Source organism: Numenius arquata, chromosome 6, assembly GCF_964106895.1.
Source record: "Numenius arquata chromosome 6, bNumArq3.hap1.1, whole genome shotgun sequence".
In the NCBI taxonomy this organism is placed as follows: domain Eukaryota; kingdom Metazoa; phylum Chordata; class Aves; order Charadriiformes; family Scolopacidae; genus Numenius; species Numenius arquata.
Window position 1 is genome coordinate 47,703,350 of NC_133581.1, and position 22,922 is coordinate 47,726,271.

General features: G+C 36.9%; 1 protein-coding gene across 8 annotated transcripts in view; it reads right to left on the bottom strand.

The window, feature by feature from the left end:
- Positions 1-22,922, bottom strand: part of GPHN (gephyrin) — a 287,559-nt gene that overhangs the window by 194,334 nt on the left and 70,303 nt on the right. For all 8 annotated transcript variants that reach the window (XM_074149777.1, XM_074149781.1, XM_074149778.1 and 5 more), the window contains exon 2: positions 2,677-2,755. In XM_074149777.1, the coding sequence (XP_074005878.1) occupies positions 2,677-2,755 (79 nt within the window). The remainder of the gene's footprint in view (positions 1-2,676; positions 2,756-22,922) is intronic.

The following is a 22,922-nucleotide window of genomic DNA, read 5'->3' on the forward strand; positions in this document are numbered from 1 at the left end:
GTTTATTTGATATGCTTGGGTTTTTTCTTAAAGCAGGATTTCTATTTTCATCAACAAAGTAAAGCACATACAAATAGAAAGAGAGGATCAAACTCCTGACATGAGGAGCAGAGCTTTTATTACTAATGTTGAGAGAACTGAAAGTAGCTCAAGTTTACAGAGTCCAGACTGCTCTAGCTGGGAAATCAATTGGGGAAAAAAGACTACCCTGACAATTAGGCACACTTGATATAAATCAGACACTAATAAGAAAAAAACCTACAATGCTGTCTTTATAGAGTTTCATTTCAAGGTAAAGACACACTTTCAGCCTTCCAGAGAAAGCCTTCGGCAATAACAAAAGAGAAGTTGTCTGTGATGGAGCTAAGAGCGGCAAACAACAAGGGAGATGCCAACGTAGCTTAGAAAGCTGTACGAAGTAGCTAAGTCTCACAAGAAACAGGCAGCATTCAAAATGCATTTTACATAATGTATCAAATGATCCTAATCTAAAACTACTTAAACTTTTTTTTTTAATATACTATCCTCTTGGAGTATTATACTCCATTTCTACCCCTGCTGCTAACCATCATCTGCTAGTAATGCGAGTGCCTATTAAAAGTATACATTATTATCTATTTATATGCTAATGAACCTAAAAATCTCTTGTACTCTTTTTGTTAAACTATTTTATTTGTGTCATGCATTACAAATGCACCACAAACCTTTAGAGTGACAGAGCCACTTGCAGAGAAAGCATCCAAATTTTTAATGTGACTCTGATGTTGGTATCTGATATTAGATTACATAGAAAAGAGGTGGTTGGTCTACAGTCAAAGCGAACAAGCACCAAATAAATACTAAACCATAAATATTAAAACTGGTAAGAGGATGAATCAAATGTTATTTTGCTATTTCAGGTATCATTATAGGTGAAAATCTTAGCCAAATACTTTAAATATTTTAATTAAACTTTATTCTTATTTCAAAAAAAGGTTAAAACATCTATTTGGCTGGCATTCTTCGACCCAATGCTGTCCTTTGCATTTCTCTTTGCATAATAAAGAATTCAGATGCCATGGCACCTTAGAATCACCTACAGAAGGCCGGACTGAACAATAGCCTTAGATCAGTCTTTCATTTTGGAGATCCACTCACACTATTACACATTTTGCAAGAACTCCTAAGAGGCGCTCAGTCATAAAACCGCAAGAATATAAATTTGGAAAGACAAAACAAAGTCTATACATTCCTATCATTAGGCAGGAAGAAGCAGACTTTCCTTGCACTATAATCTGTCATACAATAGAAGTGTCATGAACAGTCCTTGAGACCTAACAGATGCTTTGAGACTCTATTCAATCTTTCAAAGTGATAAAAATGACTACACTGCAGTCACACTTCTGATGCCATAAGCAATAGAAATCCATTTCATTTATTTTGCAGATTACAATAATTTATTACAATCATCTTCATGTAAGTTACGGTCAGGGAAGGAAACTAGAAGTTTTCATCACTCTTGGTAAACAGCAAGGAAAACAATCATTCAACAACAAAGGCAATTAACCCTTTCTGAAAGTAAATGGCAAATTTTGGTTGAAAATTAAGATCTTTGAAATCACCTTGACTTTAACACTCAGGTAATAATTATTCAAAATTTACCTACTGCATTCATTCTGTGGCTCTCAAGCAACTACTATACCTGTCCCCTGTACCTCTATCATTTCAGAAGTATAAATTATCAAATACTACATACATTATGTCAAAATTTCCCAAGAATGCATCCATATACGCATATGTCATTTACCTGTAGCAACATGACAAAACAAATTCTGCATCTACTTCATTACTAAAAACCCCCTGTAACTGAAATAAGATGTCAAATATACCTTACTTTCCACTACTTCCCAACCAATACTAAAAGTGTGCTCTGCCAGTGAAAAGGTTCATCACATTAGGACCCACTGTGGAATGCACTATCATTCATGTTAAAAAGATGTGAATTTTTCCCCTCTCTCCCTTCCCTCATAACATGTGGTACACTTGTGCACACTAACACAAACATTTTCAGCTAGTACTGAAGTTAACTGAAGAGAAAAAAGAAAAAAAAGGTTTCGATATAATTTCAAGTCTGGCTCAGAGCTCATGAGGTTGACTTTAATTTTAGAGGAAAATACAACACAGATTAAGACCGCTAGTCTTGCCATGAGGTAAAAGTTAAATCATTTGCTCATACACTTGAATTAAAGCAGCTAGTTGAGGAAGAAATAAATATCAGGTGTATGAAATCAGATACAAAGAAAAAAGATTCTACATCTTAAGATAACTGACAATAACACAATTATCCAGTAATCGCCTAATTATTAGTGCAGTTCCTCCTTAAACAAGGAAGGGTGACATTGTGCACACAACTCCTCCATAGAAATACCAGCACGCACAATCTTACCTCTGATGACTGCTCTTGTACCTCTTACTGTATGTGCTCACTGGATGTTAGTTCATAGACAGAAGTAGGTAAAAAACAACGTGGTTTTAATAATATTTGTCTGTAGTAAAGACTAACAACTTGGGAAGCGTATTACCACTAAAGCACAAAGTGTACTTCATCATATTACTACTTTAAATAATTACAAAACTACTCACGAGGATATCATGAAGAAGCTTTTCTTTGCTTAGCAATAAGAGCCAGATACTCACAAAGAAGGGTCTTGGACCAGATCTTTAAGGTTTATCCCACTACGATCCTCGGCAAGGTTCCTGAAGCAACTGTCACTCACTAAAAAAAATAGAAATAAAATTAAAACAAAACAAAAACAGAGAAACAAAAGAGGTGAAAATTTAAGGACAGAATGCAGTTCCTTTGATTAACTAGAAATGCTTTTTGGTGTTGGCAGTAATTTGAACGTTCATATATAAAGTCTGATTTTCAGTAAGGTTTCACCTAATTTCAAAATAAGTCAACTCAACAGAAAGTGATAAACACTGTATCACATATTACACGAAACAATCAGTTTCAGCTGATGTCCTTACTGCTTCTCTACCTGTGGCTACAGAAAGCCTCAAACACAAACACTGGATGCACAAGTATACACAGATATCCATACACTTATCAGTAGAATCCTTAATCATGCACCGGTCAGTATTCTTTACCTAATCAGAAACAGTGAGTTGTTATGTAGTTCACAGTTGGTCATGGGTTAGCAAAGGTGTTTAATATTAACAATAGCCAAAACAAACAATTAAGAGCAAAAATTTATTGCAACAGCTTATAATTAACTTATAAAGTGCACATAAAGCAGCTAGTTACTTTCATAATTGAAATTACAACACAGTAAATTTCACAGAAGTTTAAAAAAGTATTAGTGTGTTTTCATTTTCTTTACTACAGTATAAAAAAAAAACAAAACACCACAACATGCAACATGATTTAAACCAGAAACTCCAAATCTGTTCTCTTGGCTAATTCTCTCAGCACATGCACCCCATTCCCACAATTAGGCTCATTTCTCTTAAACACCACAGTCAATTTGAAAGGAAGATAAAAAGTAGAGGCACAAATGCTTTTAAGAAGTCATCATCAGTTCAAAGGAATTACAGTTATTTCTGACTACAGCAAACTTTCTGAAGGATACAGAGGCTGTGATATGGCAAAATCAGTGTAAGGACCAATTTGCCATAACTAGCAAGGTAATCTGCCAGACAGAGGAGAGCTTATGAAGAAACGCATTACTGCTCATCTTCCAACACAGAACGCAGCCTCTCATTTGGTGAAAGGGGATGCGTTTAAAATCATCTGCAAAAGCAAGTATTCCTACTTCTTTCCCTCTAAATGCAAGATATTCTTTTTAACTTACATCTATAAGTATTCATGTGCATCTCCAGCATCGAAAAAATGCAAATAATTCTCAAAATATGTTATTTTCACAGATTATGATACATACTGTGACAGACCTATCTAACACACTGCAAAACTGCAAAATGTTTCTACTAGTACTCCTCATTGCCAATGCATCTCACAAGCGTGAAGCCTGTTAGTCTGCTGTGAAAGACAAGTACTGGAAGAAGGGGTCGCAGAAGAAGGGGCTGGGGTAGCTGACGGAACAGGTACTGGCCCCGGCTCTCACACAGAGCCTGAAGGCGAATAGTATACGACAACAGCAGCAGTATTTGTCAAGTATTGATAACATTAAGAGTTTACCTCAACACTGTAATAACCAGTTGATATCCTAAGCTTCTCTTGCTTGCTGTCTCTGAAAACGCTACCTGACAGTTGTTCCTCACATGCGACCCCAGAAAGCCAGGCAGTGTATCACAAGACTCTTATCTTTGAAATAACTGCCAGAGATCTTCAGATTAAAGAGCAGCAACTTGTGCTACCAAAGTCCAGAACTCCTGGCTTGTTCCTCCTGAGACAGTTTAATCATTGTCTCCATACTGAATTGAAAGTTACCTGTACTGAGTTCGGAAGAGCTACCTCTACCTCGCCAGGGGAAGCTCACCTTGAACACCCTGAGCCTTCAGAAATTTTGCATTTCCATGCCCATCTATTGCACTGAGGCCAAGACCCGTGAATTTACAAAGTCTCTAATTCCCAAGTTAAAGGGTTAATTCCCAGATCAGCAAATTCGCAAACAACCTACACTCTAAATTTTACAGATTAAAAAAATCCCAGCTAAATTGATATTTGATAGTTTGCATTTGCCTCTTGTCAAAGTTGGCAACAAAACAGTAAACAGAACATTTTACATACTGTCTTTTCATAAATCCTACACTAGTGATGCATCGATGTATCTCCTATGTCAACACTATACATCATGAATAAAAAAGATGGTTGATAATGATGTTTTTTCACTACTGACATGTCAAATATTTATTAAGCATTAAATATTTAATCTAAACATGCTATATTTTTCTGCTATATTCTCCAATCTCCTCATCCAAAGTAATCACAATTATAATTGAGGAAACTACTGTGACTGTTCTTATACTTTTTTAAAGGGAAAATGAAAAACAACATAAAATTATCTTATCAGTAAAACTAACCATAGTTTGTCTGTAATTCAAAGTTTATGAAACAAAATATGTTTGAAATAAACACTTAAAATGAAAGCCTAGATTTGCCAGAGACTGTCTTTGCCTCACTTGTCTTAAGATAACTCTTATATTGTAATACCCTTTTTATGAATGACGTTGAAAACTGCAAGCCTTCCCTCTCATTAGCAGAGCTGGGCAATACAAGCTTTTGCTAAAAAGACGAACTCAACAACATTGAAATACCCACAAACACTGGGAAGCTGCAAATTTGCAAGCAAGCTTCTTCTTAGGTTACTGTTCTAGCCAGATTCAGAAAAAAGATGCCTCAGATAAATGTGAAAAATTTCAAACCCACTTTTAACAACCAAGAATTCCCACAGTTCAGTTAACATTCACCAAAATCACATTTCTGATAACTAACATTTGACTATAATTGCCAACTAAATTACTAGCATTGATAGCAACAGAAGAGCTTCCAGTGAGAAGAAATAATTCAGTGGAATGGGCTGGAAAATGACCTCTTACAGGAAGACTTCAGCACACTTTACTGACCCGCATACAAGCACAGCCACACTCCCCTCACATCCTTACAAACCCTAACACAGGAAAGAAAACAAATGTTGAGCTGTAAAGACAGGGTGGAAGCAGTCAAGCAGGGTAGGTAGTACAGTTCTCGTGTCTTAGAAAGCTGTAAATCAAAACTGCATGCATTTTTAAAAATGGTATACTCTGATTGAAATGCAAGCTATTTATTCCAAACAGGACATAGGGTGAAACCGTGTTTGATGGTATGGCAGAAAGATCAGGATGATCAGTGGTGCTTTAAGGTTTGAGGGAAGAAAAGGCAGAAGAAAACTTTGCATCACAGCCACGAATTGTGCTACATGTACAAAGGCCATGACTAACTTTTTGTTTTTAAAGCACAACCAAAGGAGACTTCTGTATAGGACACCTGTACAAACACACTCCCCATGCAGGGTTTTATTGTTTTGTTTCAAAATTATTTTTTTTTAACCTCCCTAAATTTATAAAAGCAAGTATTTTAAAGTGTTGAGTGCATGATTTTTGAAGAGATAAAGAATTGTTAGCCGCTCCCCTCTATGTATACACTAAGTGGCTGGGCCTCTGATCTGTATTACATCCCCCACATATACTTCCTTATAGACAAGGAGAATCGCAAAAAAAAAAAAAAAAAAAAAAGTCCCTAAACCACATTTGCTCCATGGTACTAAAAATATTTTTTAAGAAATTAAATAGTGGCACAAATTTCACTGACATAGACTGAACCCACTCCTACCACAGAAACACATAATCTGAAAAACATCACACTAAGGAGAAATCCCTAGACATCCATGAAACAGTTTGACTTCCAAGTGAACTGTTAGATGTATCAAAAGTGAAGAGGTTTTAGCAATAGCTCCAATTCTCTCAACCTTCTTACTTTCGGCTCCTTACTGACATTCTGCTTCTGACCCCCGTCCAGTCTTATGCCTAAGAAATAACAGAGATGGGAAGCCAGTGAGGGAATATAGTTCTCACCTGTCAACTACACAGCATACAAAATTCCTTATGAAAAGGTTAAAATCAGCATTCACACTCCAATGTGCAAACATCCAGTTTACAATGGTTGTGAAGCCTTCCCACTTGGCATTTGTGAACTTCTAGATCTGTCCATATGAATTTTTTTTCCCTTTGCTTTAGTAGAGCATTAAATGACACCATACTGAAGGAAAATGGATTATTAGCCTGTTGATTTCCAAAATGAGAAGCAGAAGTTCTTCAATTCTGAAGGTAAACTAATATTTTCTTCAAGTAGAGGCAGGATATAATCTGTTGTGAACCTCACCCTTTTTTAAAAAAAAATTTTTTAAAGGTCCTACAACTTGAAAACAATATAGCCCTTTAAAACTGTCACTTAACCTCTCATCTCACAGTGTATTCCCAGTAAACCAAAGTCCTCTTTAGATCAAAGCACTTCAAATTCTACAACTGTTAATCATCATTTTCATATCATATGCTTTAGAAAAAATGCAATTGTTACCCTCAAAAAATGAAGGGCTATATATAGTTTGGTTAAGAAAAATGAATAATAATGTTTAGCTCCCCAGTACCAAAATATGCAGGTTCAGAAAACTGTAAACTACTATTACCTGCCAGATTTCCCTCCTGGTTCTCAGAATTCAGAACTGCTTTTAGACTAGTTGTGATTACCTATTGATAAAAACCATTCTAACAACAAGAACACTGCACTCAAAAGATAGTCATTGGTAAGTGTGATGCACTATTAGTTTGAAAATACACGGACTACTACAACATCAAACAGTATGTACTGAAGTACAAGATGTCAATTTCTTACATTTTTGTCTTTTAGTGAGAACATCTCCTATGATCAGTTCTTTTCTCAGAACTTCTTCATCTGTCTGTAGTATTTCTGGCATGCTTTCCATAGCAGATCTCTCTTCCTTACCTCTCTTTTTATAGGATCATTCATACGTTTAGGTTTTTATACCAGATTCATTCAGCAGCTGATAAATACAAAAAATATTTAATACACTTGGGATTCTCTGGAAAGTACTGATCTGGCACAGTGCTGCATTCTAGTCTGCTTTTGCTTGCAGTAGCATTATTCTCATTTCAGATCCATGGTGGTCCTGCTCCATGCACTGCATGCCAACGTAGCAGGATTCAAGTATTTTGTTTTTATAGGCCCAACCTTATACACATTGCAGCAAGCACCCACTTCTACCTATTGTAATTGTCCACATTGTTGACTTCAAGATATAACAAACACTACTATGGAAGCTTAGGTTTTAGGATATAAGAAAGTAACAGAACTTTTTCCTCGTATCTCAAAACATCTCTCTTCAAAAGTCTGTTTTCCTGCAGACACAGAATACCTGTCCAATAGGCATACTTTAGAGAAGGCAAAGGAATGGGATCGTACCAGAATGTAAAGATTGATTCTCTTAGTATTAAAATGATTTTAAGGTATTTTGCCTTTATTTGGTTACTGTCCCATGAACAGTAACATCAGAGATAAATATCCTGCCTCTGCTACCGCTGTATTCTTCAAGTGACTGCATATCAACCAGAAAACATCCATAAAACAGACAGCATATTACAGAAGTCTTGTAGCACCTTCATCAGATCTATTCCAGAAGACAGTAAATTAATTACGAGATGCACTTCTGCTATTTGCATATCTGCACACAAATCTCTGACATATTTACAGAACAAAAAGAACTAGTAGTCTGCATGCAAATTGCAAATGTTTACAACTGCTAAGAAAGTGTGTCATCTGTGACTAGCAGAAATCATGCAGGCTTGCTTCCCAAAAACTTTTGATCTTTGTTGCCTAAATATCATTCGCTATCACCATAATAAATCCAGATTCCCTTTGACACCAACACAAGGAAGAGAGCTAAAGCTAATACAAAGCCATGCGTGTGAAAGCACCCATTGATACCAATCTGTCTTCTCTTGGGGGTAATAATCTGAGTTTCCTCTTTGCCTGGCTGCTAATTTTAACTTAATTTATAAATAACAGTATCCTTAAAAATTCTCCTTTTTGGCACACCGCAGTTACTTTTCTGTTATCCTGATATCACTACTTTTTCATGCATAGGTTAAACAGGTTTAAAAGGGAACCTGAAAGACCAATGAGAAGACTGAAGTATGATGTTGTCTATCTTTTGATCACGTAAACCTTGTTTTCCCATGGCAGTTAATCTAAAAGCCATTTTCAAAATTGCCAGGTATCAATGCACCCCAAATTTCAAGTTTCCTTCCCTTTTCGTTTCTATTTTAAAGTTCATTCTGCTAAAAATTAACATAGGAGAATGAAATAATAAAATGGCAACACTTTCAGTTTTAACCCACAACTATTTAACAAAAGTAGTTGCAGCACCTTAACACAGTTACTAATAGTAGGTTGTGCTGTATCTGGGCGAAAATGTCACAGTGGAAAAAAAAAATAAAACTGAGTTAAAGCATGGCAGTATTTAGAGCATACAAATAAACAGCACTCAAAAGATTTGCTTAGGCTTGAGCATGGCCAGGTGACAGAAAACATACCACCCCCTCCACAGGTTCACATATTCTGACCTGAGAGCTATGACTAAAAAAAGGTAATAAAACACTTTATTTAAATGAAGCATTAAAAGATCTGAAATAGTCACATGAAGAAAGGAGTCTCTCTTTTACATGGATTGTATTTTTTTTCTTTTTTAATTATAAAACTAATTAAATTAGTGACAAATAATAGTAGCAAGCTCAAAACACTGTGTTGCTGAAATTGTGTACAGGATATGCAGTATCAGAGATGGTTAATACTCTTTGTATAAGCCCAGATGTAAACTATTTTTTCGCCCCATGAGGACAAAGAATTGCATTCCAAGAGTAAGCAGGGCCTTTTTAAGTCTGTGTTGTATCCTTTCCATTTACATAACCACTTAATTTCTAATGCCAAAGAACGTTACATGAACAGGAACAGTTCCAGAGAAGTGAAAGTAGCTGAGAAGGTCCTGATCTCATTGCCGTTAGAGCTCATTTTCCCTTTTATGTTTGAAAAGTTTATGCGGAGGTCAAGGTACAACAGCTTGGAACAAGTTACAGAATGTATGCACTGGTGGAAATTTTTATTGTAAGAAGGAATGTGAAAATATGATAGGAAAACAAAGGAAGACAAAGTCTGCTTCTGCAAGCTGTCAGCCAAAGCCTGCAGATGAAAGAAAGCAAGATTAACCTGTTTGCAGTAAAAGAGCAAACCAGCAACTTCAAGATTAACCTGTTTGCAGTAAAAGTGCAAATCAGTAACTTCAACTTACTTACTAAAATTTATTTTCACTGGGCATTCAGAACTAGTCGCAGTAGCAAGACTGGCTGTAGTTTCAATTCATGTATTCATTCAGTTTCAATTCACTCCCCAAATATAAGTTCTCAGCAGACAAGAGCAAGAACACATTTATTTTATTCTGATTATTTCAATTCACCAAAACCCCATAGGTCGCTTTTTCTGGGTGGGTGAGAAAGAGGCTTTCTCGTGCTTTCTCTGCCACATCAATAAGCACCAGTACAATGTATTTGTCCCTATTTTCTCTGACCAGGTAAAGGTTGACACAGCAGACAATCTATCAGTTGCATTTTCATAGATCTTAAAGACAGGACTGCAGCGATTAGTTTGACTCCCTGTATACATCTGCCCCTTGCACCCGATGAATGTTTCTGTCATCTGCTTTGTTTTTCACACAGTTTTTGTCATACACTAAAATATAGGGAAATTCTAAGTATATTTTCTCAAGACAACAGAATTTAACATCCGCCTTTAAGACCATCCCATAGCAAGCTCTTCGAACTGTGCTTTACTGGATCTCAGAGCAGAGCAAGTTTTCTTCAGATTAAGTGCTACGAAGTGCCAGAATGGTATCCTCCAAGATTGACAAAGTACTACTATAAAAAAAATAAGCTAATCTACTGTAAAAACAGGACAAGAGAAAGGTCCAGGTGACCTAGTGAAAAATGGGGTGATCATAAACCAGATATACAAGTTAGACGTGAATCTATGACTTTTTCTAGAAAACACAGGGAAGCAGTAATGCCACCTGTAAACCATATGCAAAGGGAGCTAATTGCAGTGCTAAAGAAAAGTAAGACATCTCAGAGGAGGTAAAAGAGCTCTCTTGATTAACTGAGCAAAAAGAAACCATCAGATGGTTGCTGCTCACGTGTTTATATAAATACACCACCAAAACAAACCTCAGAGGGAGAAGAGATGAAGAATAGTGCTGCACAAGAAAAATAACTATGAGAAAACCATAAGAAATAGAGAGCAAATTTTCCAAGAGCTATAAGGGTGAAAACTCACAAATCATCTTTCTGTAAGAACAGTGAGGGCAAGGAAGGTGCATAGGCTGGTTCTCGACAGATTTAAGAATAGATTAAATGACACAGGAATTGTTCTTAAAAAACAGGAGGCCTTCTGTGCTACTAATGCTGTAAAATTTATATTAGAGCTTCTCTGAAGGCTATGAACTTCTAAACCCCCCAAGGTTTCTCACAGTTTCTAACAGCAATTAAATGAGCCATTTTTTTCTGAGTATCCATTAGTCTAGAGGGTTATGCCTCTTTCAAATGATTTATCATTTAAATTTTACAATATTTGTGTGGCCTTAGGCTACAAATTCTGTACTGAGTTTTAATCTAATATTCTAACAAGCTTGAGTTGCAATTCAATCACACTGTCAGTGTGTGTGTCAGTGTGATCACTGCAGTGATCAGGTGAACTTCAGAAGAAAAATACCAAGCCATTAAAGACATTCAAATCTTTGGAGATGTAGCATTGTCAATATTTCTAATTGTTTGTATCCGATAAAAAAAAAATCTAATTCCTTAAAGCTACAAATACTAAATGTTTGATGGAATGTTTCCTTTGGACTCTTGTTACTTTCACTAGAAATAAATAATTTTGGTTTTTTGGTTTGTTGGATTTTTTCCATCGAATATTTCCAATAAGTAGTTTTTGTTGCACCTCCTTTTGGTGTAAAACTGTAAAAAATTCTAGGATGGGAAGGAAAAGGGTAGACGGTAAGCACATCTAAGAGAGGGGAAGAGAAGAGTTAAAACAACAACAAAAAAGCTAAGTACTTTTGAAGAGTAATACTTGCTTTTAGACTTCTTCGAAATTTTTAGTTCTGTCACAGATTAGGACAGCTGTACTTACAGCAGATACGAAGAACCATTCCTTTAAAGGACAGTCTCTACAAGGTCTTGATTTTCAGCTTTGCTTATTTCTTTAGGGAATGTCTGAGAGTTTTTTCTATTTGTCTGAACAGCCAATATTCTTATCCTTAATCCTAGTTTTCTCGCATTTTATGTAGTTCAGGGAAAGAATATATTTAGTTTCTTAGTTAATGCCATCTGAAACAATTCACAACACTTTACACAGGCCTGGTTTAACATCTTAAATGGATTCTTGGTTGCAATATACACTAATCAAGTCTACAATCAATCTCACCTAGATGCACTTTTAAATATGATAAAGTATGCCTATGCTAGATGCTAACACATTCCACATCTTAATTAAGCTGGCAGATAAGAAAGACAAGCATCACAAGAAAAAATATAGTCCACTTTCCCAATGACACTTTCTATCTATAAACATTGCATGCCTTATGTAAACCCCTCCAGTGACCTCTCCACTTCCTCTGCCCCCAAAAAACCAAACGTCCTATCACGGACCTGTGAAGCCCGAGTATGCACGATCAATTAATGACAGGATTTAAGAAACCACGCTTCACTTTGTGGCATGCAGCAACACCTCTCTTTGCATTGCTGCACAGCTAAATGCATACAGACCTGATGATACTTAGAAAATCTTCCAGGACCAACCCACAGGCCACAAGGCCTCAGCGTCTTGTCTTCCCTCTGCTCACGTCTCATACGGCCCCAGACACCAGAAATCAGGTAACTAGTCATCCTCAAGGAACTTGAGGTATTTTCCGCACAGTTCAACATAATCTGCCAAATTCTGTTAAAAGAAACCACCTCAAAAACACATAGTACAACAGGACAGGAAAAAAAGCGCTACTTTGTTTGGTGTTACTCAGGTCATTGTCCAGCACCCAAAATACCTAAACTCTATCATAGCAGAAGGTGACAACTCCAAACTTGAGGATTCCTCTAGTCATCGTATCTATGGTTTGAGAGGATGCCTTCCCTGAATCCAGACCTACAACCACACACTATGGAAATTCCAAGGAAGGACAGTATGAATTTTAGATTACAGGAAGGGGCAGGAGAAACACAAAGACAAGGCATGGATCTGGAGGAGATATAGAATCAGACCACAAAGCCAGATGGCTTACTATTTTGGGTTCATCTTCTGAATTCAAGTGAAAGCAAATAAAGCTCATCCACAGCACTGGACCAGGGGAATGACACAAACTGAGATTAACAAAAACGAGGAGGAAGCAGAGCCGACAATACTAAATGTGTTAAGGAGCTAATAACACTGCAGAAATCCCAAGTGCAACTACAGCCTGAATTAAGAGTGTTAACTCGTATGCAGCTGTAAGATTTCAAAGGCTGAAGGTGTAATCATCGCAAAATAATGCCAGTCAGCACAAACCAGGATGTAAATACAAACTGTGGACAAACTCCACTACAGGCAAGGACTTGAAGACATTCCCTCCTTTCTTGTCTAGGCAAAATTAACACATGGGCTCAGTCTGGTGTGCCTGCCTAACGGACCACCTGGGATAGAAGAGTCTTCTGTAAGCAAGCACACAACAACAATTGATTTAGCAGAGCTCTGTATGCAAAGCTCTGAACTGAGGCCCCACAAGCACCTTACTGAGCTACAAAAAGGCATCATTTTCTTATGGTAGCAAAGATGATGAAAAGATTTTCCGATTGAAATTCAGTGGTAGCTGTCTACTTTATTGGATATAAGGATGTCCATTCACACAAAGGAATCTTTAAACTATTCTACTTAATCATTAGAAGATTAAATCTTTAAACAAATCCGTATAATTTAATAATGTAAAATGAGGATATGAGTTAAAATAAAATTTAATAAAAATACACATATATTTAGTATAAATACATTAGCATCTAAATAGTACTCAACTACTTTACATTAGCTACTTTTCTCCAAATCTAATTTTTATGAAGTAAATTATATCCATATGCTTACAAATTTCAATTCACTGAATGCAGATTCTTAAGAGTTTAGGCAAAATTCTTTATGTAAGTGGGAAAAACATTTTTAGCAAAAGTGCCTGCATTGAACCTTAAAAATAGGACAATTCCTCTTTGTCCAAAACATGAGTATTTTCTTTAGATATCTTCTTTGTATTAGTACTCTTAAGCCAAAAACCCAAATAAAAACAATAGCAGAAGTCGTCAAGAAAAGCAAAGTGCATTAATCCTACAGCTTGTTTAAGAAGTTTTATTTTTACAACCAACTTTCCATTACCAAAAGTAAAAGATTACATCAGGTAATAGAGGAAAAAGCCTTGGCAGAAATTATTACTGAGCATGCAAGTGTTAACACACTAAATGACACAGCCCATTTGGGTTTACTGGGTTCAACCCAGGCTATCGCACACTGTTTCTCGTAGGTCTTACTTGCCCAGATGCAGCACTGCACATGGACTTATTTAATCTATTTGGCAAGAGCTCAGTTTGAACTCACAAGCCCTGCTAAACCCATAACATAAGGCAGAGACACCACATTAGCACCAGCGGCGCCGGCTCAGATACAGCAGGACTAGCACTGAGGCACATATTTTAAATCCTGATGAGCCTTCACTGACTTTATAGTCTCTAATGACACTATAGGTTAGGAAACACCAACACAGATACACCTAAGCTAACTTTACATGGTGCCAACTAAGCCATGGCAGGGTTTATTAGTCAGATTTGCAGTGGGGTAAAGGCATCTTAAGTACCCTCAAGCTCTTGGAAGGAATATAGTCACATTCACACAAAGCTGATCTAGTCACGCCATTTCAGAGTTTTGCTGGCCTCCCAGGGCTCTGCATTTATCACGAGCAGTGGGAAGCTCTGTTTCCTCACGATGGCATGGAAATGTACCGCAGGTCTTTACAGAACGCTGAGCTGCCATCCTGGAGCAGGTAAGAGATCCTGCTATATCCATCCCTGAACAACTGCTGATATCAATTCCTACAGAGGAAAAGTGCAGATTCTAAAAAACATGACTTTCACTATTGTTTACAGTGAGTTCACTTCTGTCTCTGCTGGTGGCAGTGGTGAAGATCTCAGTGAAGCAAGTTCCACTTAGGTGCCACAGAAAGGGAGGATATCTCACCAGAAAGCCTATATTTTATGCAATAATTCTAAAGAAAACAAAGATTTATTCCTTACAATTCCTTTCAATCTCTAACTCAAAGAAAATGAAAGATTTTAAAGTTTTTCCCAATGTTTCATTTATTCTAACATAATGTGTATACGCTGTGCTTATTCTATACAGCTCTGGAGGAAACCATTTTTCACTGAACTGGTATCTAGAACTGACATTGACTCCTTCGTCCCATTATTTGTTTCCATGTGTCTATTCCTAACAGTTATGAATAAACTTTGAAACCGTGAACGAATACCTCTTGTAATTTCTTCCAACTGGGAGGATCCTGAAAAAGCTTTAAATATTTGGAACTGAGCCATTTATCAGTGAGCTGTGAGAAACCTGAAAAATCAGTTAAAAAGCTAAGCTTTTATAGCTTTACCACCCATCACTCACTCATTCAATTAACTATCAAAATTACAATCTTAAATGATTCCAGAGTACTAGAAGCCATGCTTCATATACCATTTGAAACATATGCTCCACCAAACCTGACATATAAAAAAGAAAAAGATGGAGTCTAAAAATATACGAAGAAATTATAACAGGAATAAGCTTTATAATTGTGTACCTTTGTTTGTATTTACTTATTGAGTTGCAACATTCAAGGCTCTTTATGGAGTCCTGATTGCCAGTCCCTAACTTCACTTCCTGATTACGGGGAGAAAATACAAGGGTTATTTCAGTTTACTGTCCATTCCCTTTCTGGAATCTCGCTATGCTCTTGCGGTCAGATACAAAAACCAACAATTTTAACAGATAAATTGTGAATTGCATAGAAGATATTTTATTAGTTTAAAATTTTCTTACTTTAATTGTAGGTCTTCAGCCCAATGCATGAGAGTAAAAAGGAGTGCTTTATAGCCCTGTACAACCCTCATCTGACAAGATTCCCGAGAGCTGTAGTCCGATGTTTCTCCCTATGAATGTTCCTTCATGCTTTTGAGCATGTTCACTCCTAACTTTCTATTTGTACTGCATTCTTTTTGAGCTACGGTATTTTAGCCATGCTTAAAATTGCATTTCTTACTAGTTAGAATGAAATTAGAATCACTAATGCGGTAAGTAGCCTAGATTATTTCTCCTGTTTGTTTTAGCTACCTAAACATGATTTTTGTCATAATCATGTTACTCATTTACCTAACTTATTTTGTCTCCTTTTAGGGACTCACAGTCATTTCTATTCCTAAACACCTTTGCAATGTACAAATGTCGTCTTACTACTGTCCCTATTTGTGTAAGATGAATAAATGCAACATTGTTTTTCCCCCAAACAGAAAAAAATTACATCCTCTGGAGATAATCTTGTCACACTGATATTTGACTGCTTACTCTTAACGATTAAGTTCCTCTCTTGGTCAATTCCAAATCTTTAACAATATTTAACTCTAAGCCTACAGCAAGCAACAAAATGGGAAAAGTCTTTAAAGCCTATACAGCCTGTCATCTCTCATATGTTTGCTTATACAGGCAATGAATCAAATCAATCAATCAGCTGTCAGGACCATACCAAGACATTCTGGCATCTGTAGGAGAATGACACCCCATGTGAACACATGCTCCTCTCCATTTAAATTTCTTGCAGCTCAAAAGAAACCCAGCAGTCGCCACATTTGTAACATGGCAACGTGGAGCATCCTGCCAAGGGTTCCCCCTCACCAGCTTCTGTCTTACGTGCCCAGCCAAGGCAACAGTCCTGGAACTGAGACAAAGAGCAGCAGAAGAATACTGGGAGGTTCCCGTCGACAGAGCCTGCAGAGACAATATGACCTGGCAATCACAGACCCCTCCTGCCTGACTTAGTGGGTTTGGTGTCTCTGCCGGCTGGCACGCTACGGCACTGGCATTACAGGCTCAGACATACATCCTCAGGCTCGACCGTGTGTGTATGATTACCTCAGTTAGGAAGGATAAATAGGTTATGATCCATAGTCTGGGCTCATTTCTTGCCACTTTTATAGCTCTTTCAAGAATAACATGTTCTTATGGCCATCCTGAAACTCCAAGTCATACATGTATACTGGTTTTCCGTATTTGTTCTGAGTCCTCCCTGCTTTATCAACAATGAAGAGAAGAATGAGAATGATATGATCATAAAAAAAAGTCTTAAAATTTATAGATGTGCATGTTTGGTATGCACATTTCCTGAATTCCACTATTGACTTCTGTGTATTTACAGAAGAATATTAAGAAATCGTAACAGATACTATGAATCAATTGTGCTGAATTTTCGTGAATTACTCTCATTCTCCTCTCAAGTAACCATTAATACTTCTCGTCACTGGGGAAAAAATTTTTTTTTTTTGGTACTGTTGACCGCAGAAATCCTAAAATAGTGATTATATCTCACAGTTATAAATAAATCCTAATTGAACTTTTTCCACAAAATAATCACTTTTCCAAAGAAAGATCTTTGTATTCTATCCTTTTTTCTTTAAAGTTATATTATATACACACATATCAATTATATATATAAATTGTATATTGTGTATAAATTTTTTATATGTAAGGCTATAAATTGTATTTCTACATATCCATAAATATTTATCTTTTTTTATATATATATAAATTTTTGTTTCAGTCAAATACTGGAAAATGTTGCTCAGCAAGGTTGTGAACTCCCCATTGCTGGTGGTGTTCAAGACTCTGGAGGTCTCCCTAACAAGCTGATCTTATTAGACTTGGTTGTCTAGTTGACCTTCACACCTTCACAGCCCCCCTTCCCAACTAAATTATTCTGTGATTCTATAAAAAGGCTTCTGTTTTATATTTTTAAATTTTACTTCCTGTGGTTTTAATGTAAAAACTTGGCTTCCAAAACAGAGAGAAGGCAGCCATTAACATTAGGTGCCATTAACATCAGTAGCCTCTAGTTACATTTTGCAAGAGAAGCAGCAAGCTGAAAACTCATACGACTGTCCTATTAAAATAATTTGTGAGACCTGCCTTGCATTTAGAAGTGCTGGCAGAAGCACTGCCTTCCTTTCAGGTTGTTCTTTTTAGGCAATCATCACATTTCATAGTGCTGCAGTGTCACAAACCACACAGGAAGGCCTACAGAATGAAAACATGGAAATACTGCCAGATGTTAAAAACAGGTGAATGGTAAACTGCCACATAAATTAAGATCCTATAAATAGTAACGCTTTTATCAGAATACATAAGAAAACATCCTTGATGTACTTTGCCACAAATGGGATGCCTTAACATTATTTTCTGAAGCATCTTAGTCAGTAAATCTATTTAAAATAATTACTGGTCAAAAACTCTTGTATAGGGCGCCAGAAAGTTCAGCACTGTTGAGAATTCTCCAGTGACTGGACTGCCCATCACTGGAAAGACTTTCAAACACCAAAATATTTTCATTTTTCAGACTTTTCTACTGAAAAAGTAATTGAAGATCTTGATAATAAAGTGAGTAACTCTTCTCTTGAACACTCCTTGCTCATTAGGCCTTCCCTGCCATTTTGTGTCATCTACTGCATTTTCTCCCTCACATTTTAAGCGTTTCAAAGGCATCTATGGAGAGAAATGAAACCGGTATATAAGAACTTAGTTCGAGGCTTCTCATTTCCCATTATCACCAGCTTGGAGGGTCTTGTCTTTAGTCTACCTGTTCAGTTTTGTGTCCTGCCCTCGAGGCAAGAAGAGCAAACAAACATCAGCACAGGCCGGGCACGGCCACTGCTCAGGGCGGCACGGAGGGGTCCGGCTGTGAAACGCTCTCCTCTGAAGAGGCAGAGTCAGGCTGGCAAATGTTTTAAAGGAGCACCTAAACTCTTCCTGCACAGCTGGGCAAACACCCTTTTGCTATCCTGTAGCTTGCAAAGATGTTAAAACATTTGAAATTATTTTTGTTGCGACGAAATGGCACTTCGTGGCATTGCTGTTTAATTTGCTAACCTTTCACGAGGCAGAAAGGTATCATTTCTGCTCTGCACGGTGCAGAACGGCTCTAAATGCATCAACACACCATAGTCAGCTGGCACTATGAGGCTTTCTCACTACAAAAACAATGATGTCAACAACAAAGATGTGCATTGTATCGCTTTATGATCAATATTTTGACATATTTTGTGTTTTCTGCTGAAGCCTACTTGCAACACCCTAAACCGTGAGCAGGGATTCCCTGCTCTGGAAGTCGGTAAGGCACAGAGAGCTGACGGGCAGGGCCATCAGCTCATACACGCAGCGTATCTGATGAAGCACCAAAGAGAAGACAGCACTGCACTGAGAATGCACAAATGTCTAGATTCAAAAAGGACGATGAAAAATACTGGGGACTGAGAGGGTGATAGGCTACAACCGTCTCAGCTGAGCCGTCCCTCCTTTCTCAACAGTAAAACCTCTAATTGCTTTAACTATGCATAAGCACACAGAAAATTGTATCAATTCTGAAGTTTGCAGATTCATAAAAACATTACCATGGTGGCTCACACTGGTCACCTATCCAGGCAAAACCCTGTTTCCAGCAGCAGATTGTGCAAGACAATGGAGAAAAAAGGTGCAGGATGAGGCTTTAAAATAATCTGCCCCATGTGAAAGCTGCATCTCAGTTTCTACTAGTTAAATATTATCCTAATGGAAGCATTTTTAAGTTTGCTGATATCTGCTTAGAGTCAGCTATAAGATGTTAAGATTTCAGAGTTGCATACAAATACCAAAGCTCTCTTCAAATTTTGCTAGATTCCAGACTATCCCTGCAGAGACACTGCCTCACTGCTCCACAGGCCACCTCATATGCAATTATCTCATGATGCCACTCAACAAAGATGGACTAGCACAGAATATGGTGGTCCTGGCATCTGAGGGAGATGAGTCAGGGAACAGAGGAGCTGGGCAAGATGCCTTCCAGAGGTCCCTTCCAACCTCAACCTTTCTGTGACAATGTGAGCAGCATCACTTGCAGCCAGTTATTCTGGCTGACACGTTTTTTTAGGACATGTGCTTATATACAAGACACTGCTCATTAGTTCTCAATACCAACAGTTTGAATGGATTCATGGGAGTCAACAGAACTCTCTGCAGAATTTCTGTAATGCAGTTATACTTATGAGCAACTAAATCCTTCCTACGTTCTCATTTTGTCTTGAAGAGTTTGAAATCTGAACAACTTCATATTTTTTCCCCAAATTAGCTCTTACCTATTCTGGCATGGAAAGTCTATGAAATTCCATCTAACCAGATAAGATGGCATTACAACTGAGAAGGAGAAAAAAATAAAAGAAAAAAACCATACATTTGAACGGCAGTGATACAGAATGCTGTTTTTTGTGTTCCCATGAAATGCTCGGCTAAAATTGGAATTTTTCCTCTAGTCTTGAGGAATACAGGTTTGAGGAAAACAAAGAAAATAGTAATGAAAAAAACCCCAAAACTACACTATGAAGATGTGTGCAGAGAGACCTAATTCTTTTAATACACCGAGGCAATCACCTTTAAATTTAGAAAGAAAATGTTCCTAAATTTCTTTAAAAAAAAAAAAAGTCTTAACGCCTTAGTTAAAACTTTCAACATAATCACTATTGAACAACTGAAGCCCACATCCGCAACGTCACCACTTCAGTGAGAAGAGCCATTCTGCTCCTCCAAAAAACTGTTCCATGAGAAGGTATGGAGCAGGTAAGCAACTAAACTTGTAAAAGCACCAACATTTATAAATTTAACAAGTGCATAAAGCTTTCAGGATTTCTGTGACAGAAAATATCTGACTGCCAGACATACTAAACACAACAGCTTTTGAATTCTTCAGTAAAGATTCCTGCTTTTTCTTATGGAAATTACTTAAATGCTGTCCATCCATCTCACTGTGCCAATCTCCCTTTTCCCCTTCCCTCAGATTTCCTTTCAAATACTGTTTTTTAACCTGATGACCAACTTTAAGCGAATTTTACAAAATTAGAGATGTCAAAGCTCATCGGTCATTACAGAAAATTAGAGACATCAAAGATAGTAAGATAGAAAGCATGGGAAAATCAATGGTTGGAGAGAGGAGAGGCAAATTAGTGCCCTTATGAAGATAAGGCTCTTACCCATTCTAGCCCATCAGCAGCCAGTCAATCAAGCAACATACAGAGCCTTGAATCACAGTGAACATAGGATTAATCTGGAATTACCTACCGTGTGACTGTGTGATACTGCTTTTCAGCTTGCTAGTGTATTTAAGTTAGTATTTGACTAGTTCCAAATGAAGTAATACTTAGAACAATGCAAAACAATTAAGCAAACAGGAAACACAGAAAACCAAGAATTATTTCTGATGTTCAACATCCCAAAACATGTTGGCATAATTATGAATGTCAATATTGGTGTTAAACTGTTTAATGTATGAAAATTCAGTAATGTATTAAAAAAATCAGTATTGCAATGAATTTCATTCAAAGGGAAGTTAAAATGTATTATGGATAATAAGGAAAACTCTCAACCGAGAGACAAGCAGCGCTATTTTGGGAAGTGAACAGATGGCTATAGAAAAGCAGACCCAGAAATCAAGAACAATATAGGGAGTCAGAGTAAGGGGGCTGGAATGTGTTATAACTGGAGAACTCACTTTTCTTATTTTACTGCAAACACTTTTTGATAAAGCTTGAGATACTACAAATTTACAATAGAAAAGATACGAATTACAGTTCCAGTTATATTAGTGACTTGCAGAGCAGTTTTGGCTATTGTTTTTACCTCTCTGTACACACAAGCATTCATATGCAACCATTTAGAAAATCTCACTACTTTGCAAAGCTTCATATACTTTTTCTATGATGCCAGAAGTAACACGGAAAATAAAAATTAGTGTCTAAAATGTGTCTTATTTGCTTTACAAGTTTTCTATATACATATTTGTATTACAAACTTAAAGAATTTGCTAAAGCCAAAACAGTATATACAACATTTTTAAAGTACACCAAATTTTTGGCCCACTGTCACATCTGTAATTGTAGACCTTTACAATTCTTAAAAGCTAGGAAAATCAATGAAATGTGCAGAAAACGTATCTCAATAATCTCATCTCACATTTCCAAGAAAAAAAGGCAGCACCTCCTCTTCTTCCCAAATATGCGATGCAGCCATGACTTCAGCTTTAGAAGGTCTCAATAGATTTAATTTAAAATCCCATTAATTCAAAGTTACTTTTCCCTGGGAAAGGTAACAATCTTTGTTGTTTTGTGTTGGTTATTACTGTAACCTTAACAATAATTTCTTTGTTCATACCTGAAAAATTGAAACAAGGATTATTTTAAGAGTTGTATTAAGATGTAGAAAGTTATTACCCAAAACCAGTAGGTTTTGGCTTCGGAGACAAGTTGGATGGATTATTTCTCCAGCCTGTCAAGGTCCCTCTGGATGGCAGCACAACCCTCTAACATCAGCCACTCATCCCAATTTTGTGTTATCTGCATACCTGCTGCCATCATCCAGATCATTAATGAAGACGTTGAACAGGACTGGACCCTGGCATACATTGCTATTCACTGGACTCCAACTAGACTACCCTCTGGACCCAGCCATTCAGCCAGTAATTTCCATATATTAAGGACATTCGCTTCTGTGTTTCCATTTTAAGTTTGGGTGAGGAGAGATTATACAAACCTTCAGATGTCTTCTAAAAGGCCTTATTTATTTTCTTTCTATTTTAAAAAGAACAGGAACAAACAAGAGAAAATGGCTGTTGTTAAAATCTGCCTATAACTTCAGCAAAGAATGGAAGAGACGTTAGAAATTTATTCAAACAAATGTTTTTAGGTGACTAAGTGGAAAATTGCTTCGGGTACAGAGATCCAAAATCGCTAATCCAAATCCGTGGCTCACAATCAGTAAATAATAGAACTAATTTATAATCTGGAAAAGAGACAGTCAAAGCTCTGTGTGAGGCAGAAGCAGGTTTGAAGCCTATTTACTTCTTGAAAGATGCCTTCTGAAACCACTGACAATCTACAGTGTATTACACACTCTTGAGAGTTTTCCCTTACGATTCTGAAGTTTTATCACTAAAAAAAGAAGAGCTTGTAGTGACATATTAAATAAAAGATTACATTTTTGCACTGATACA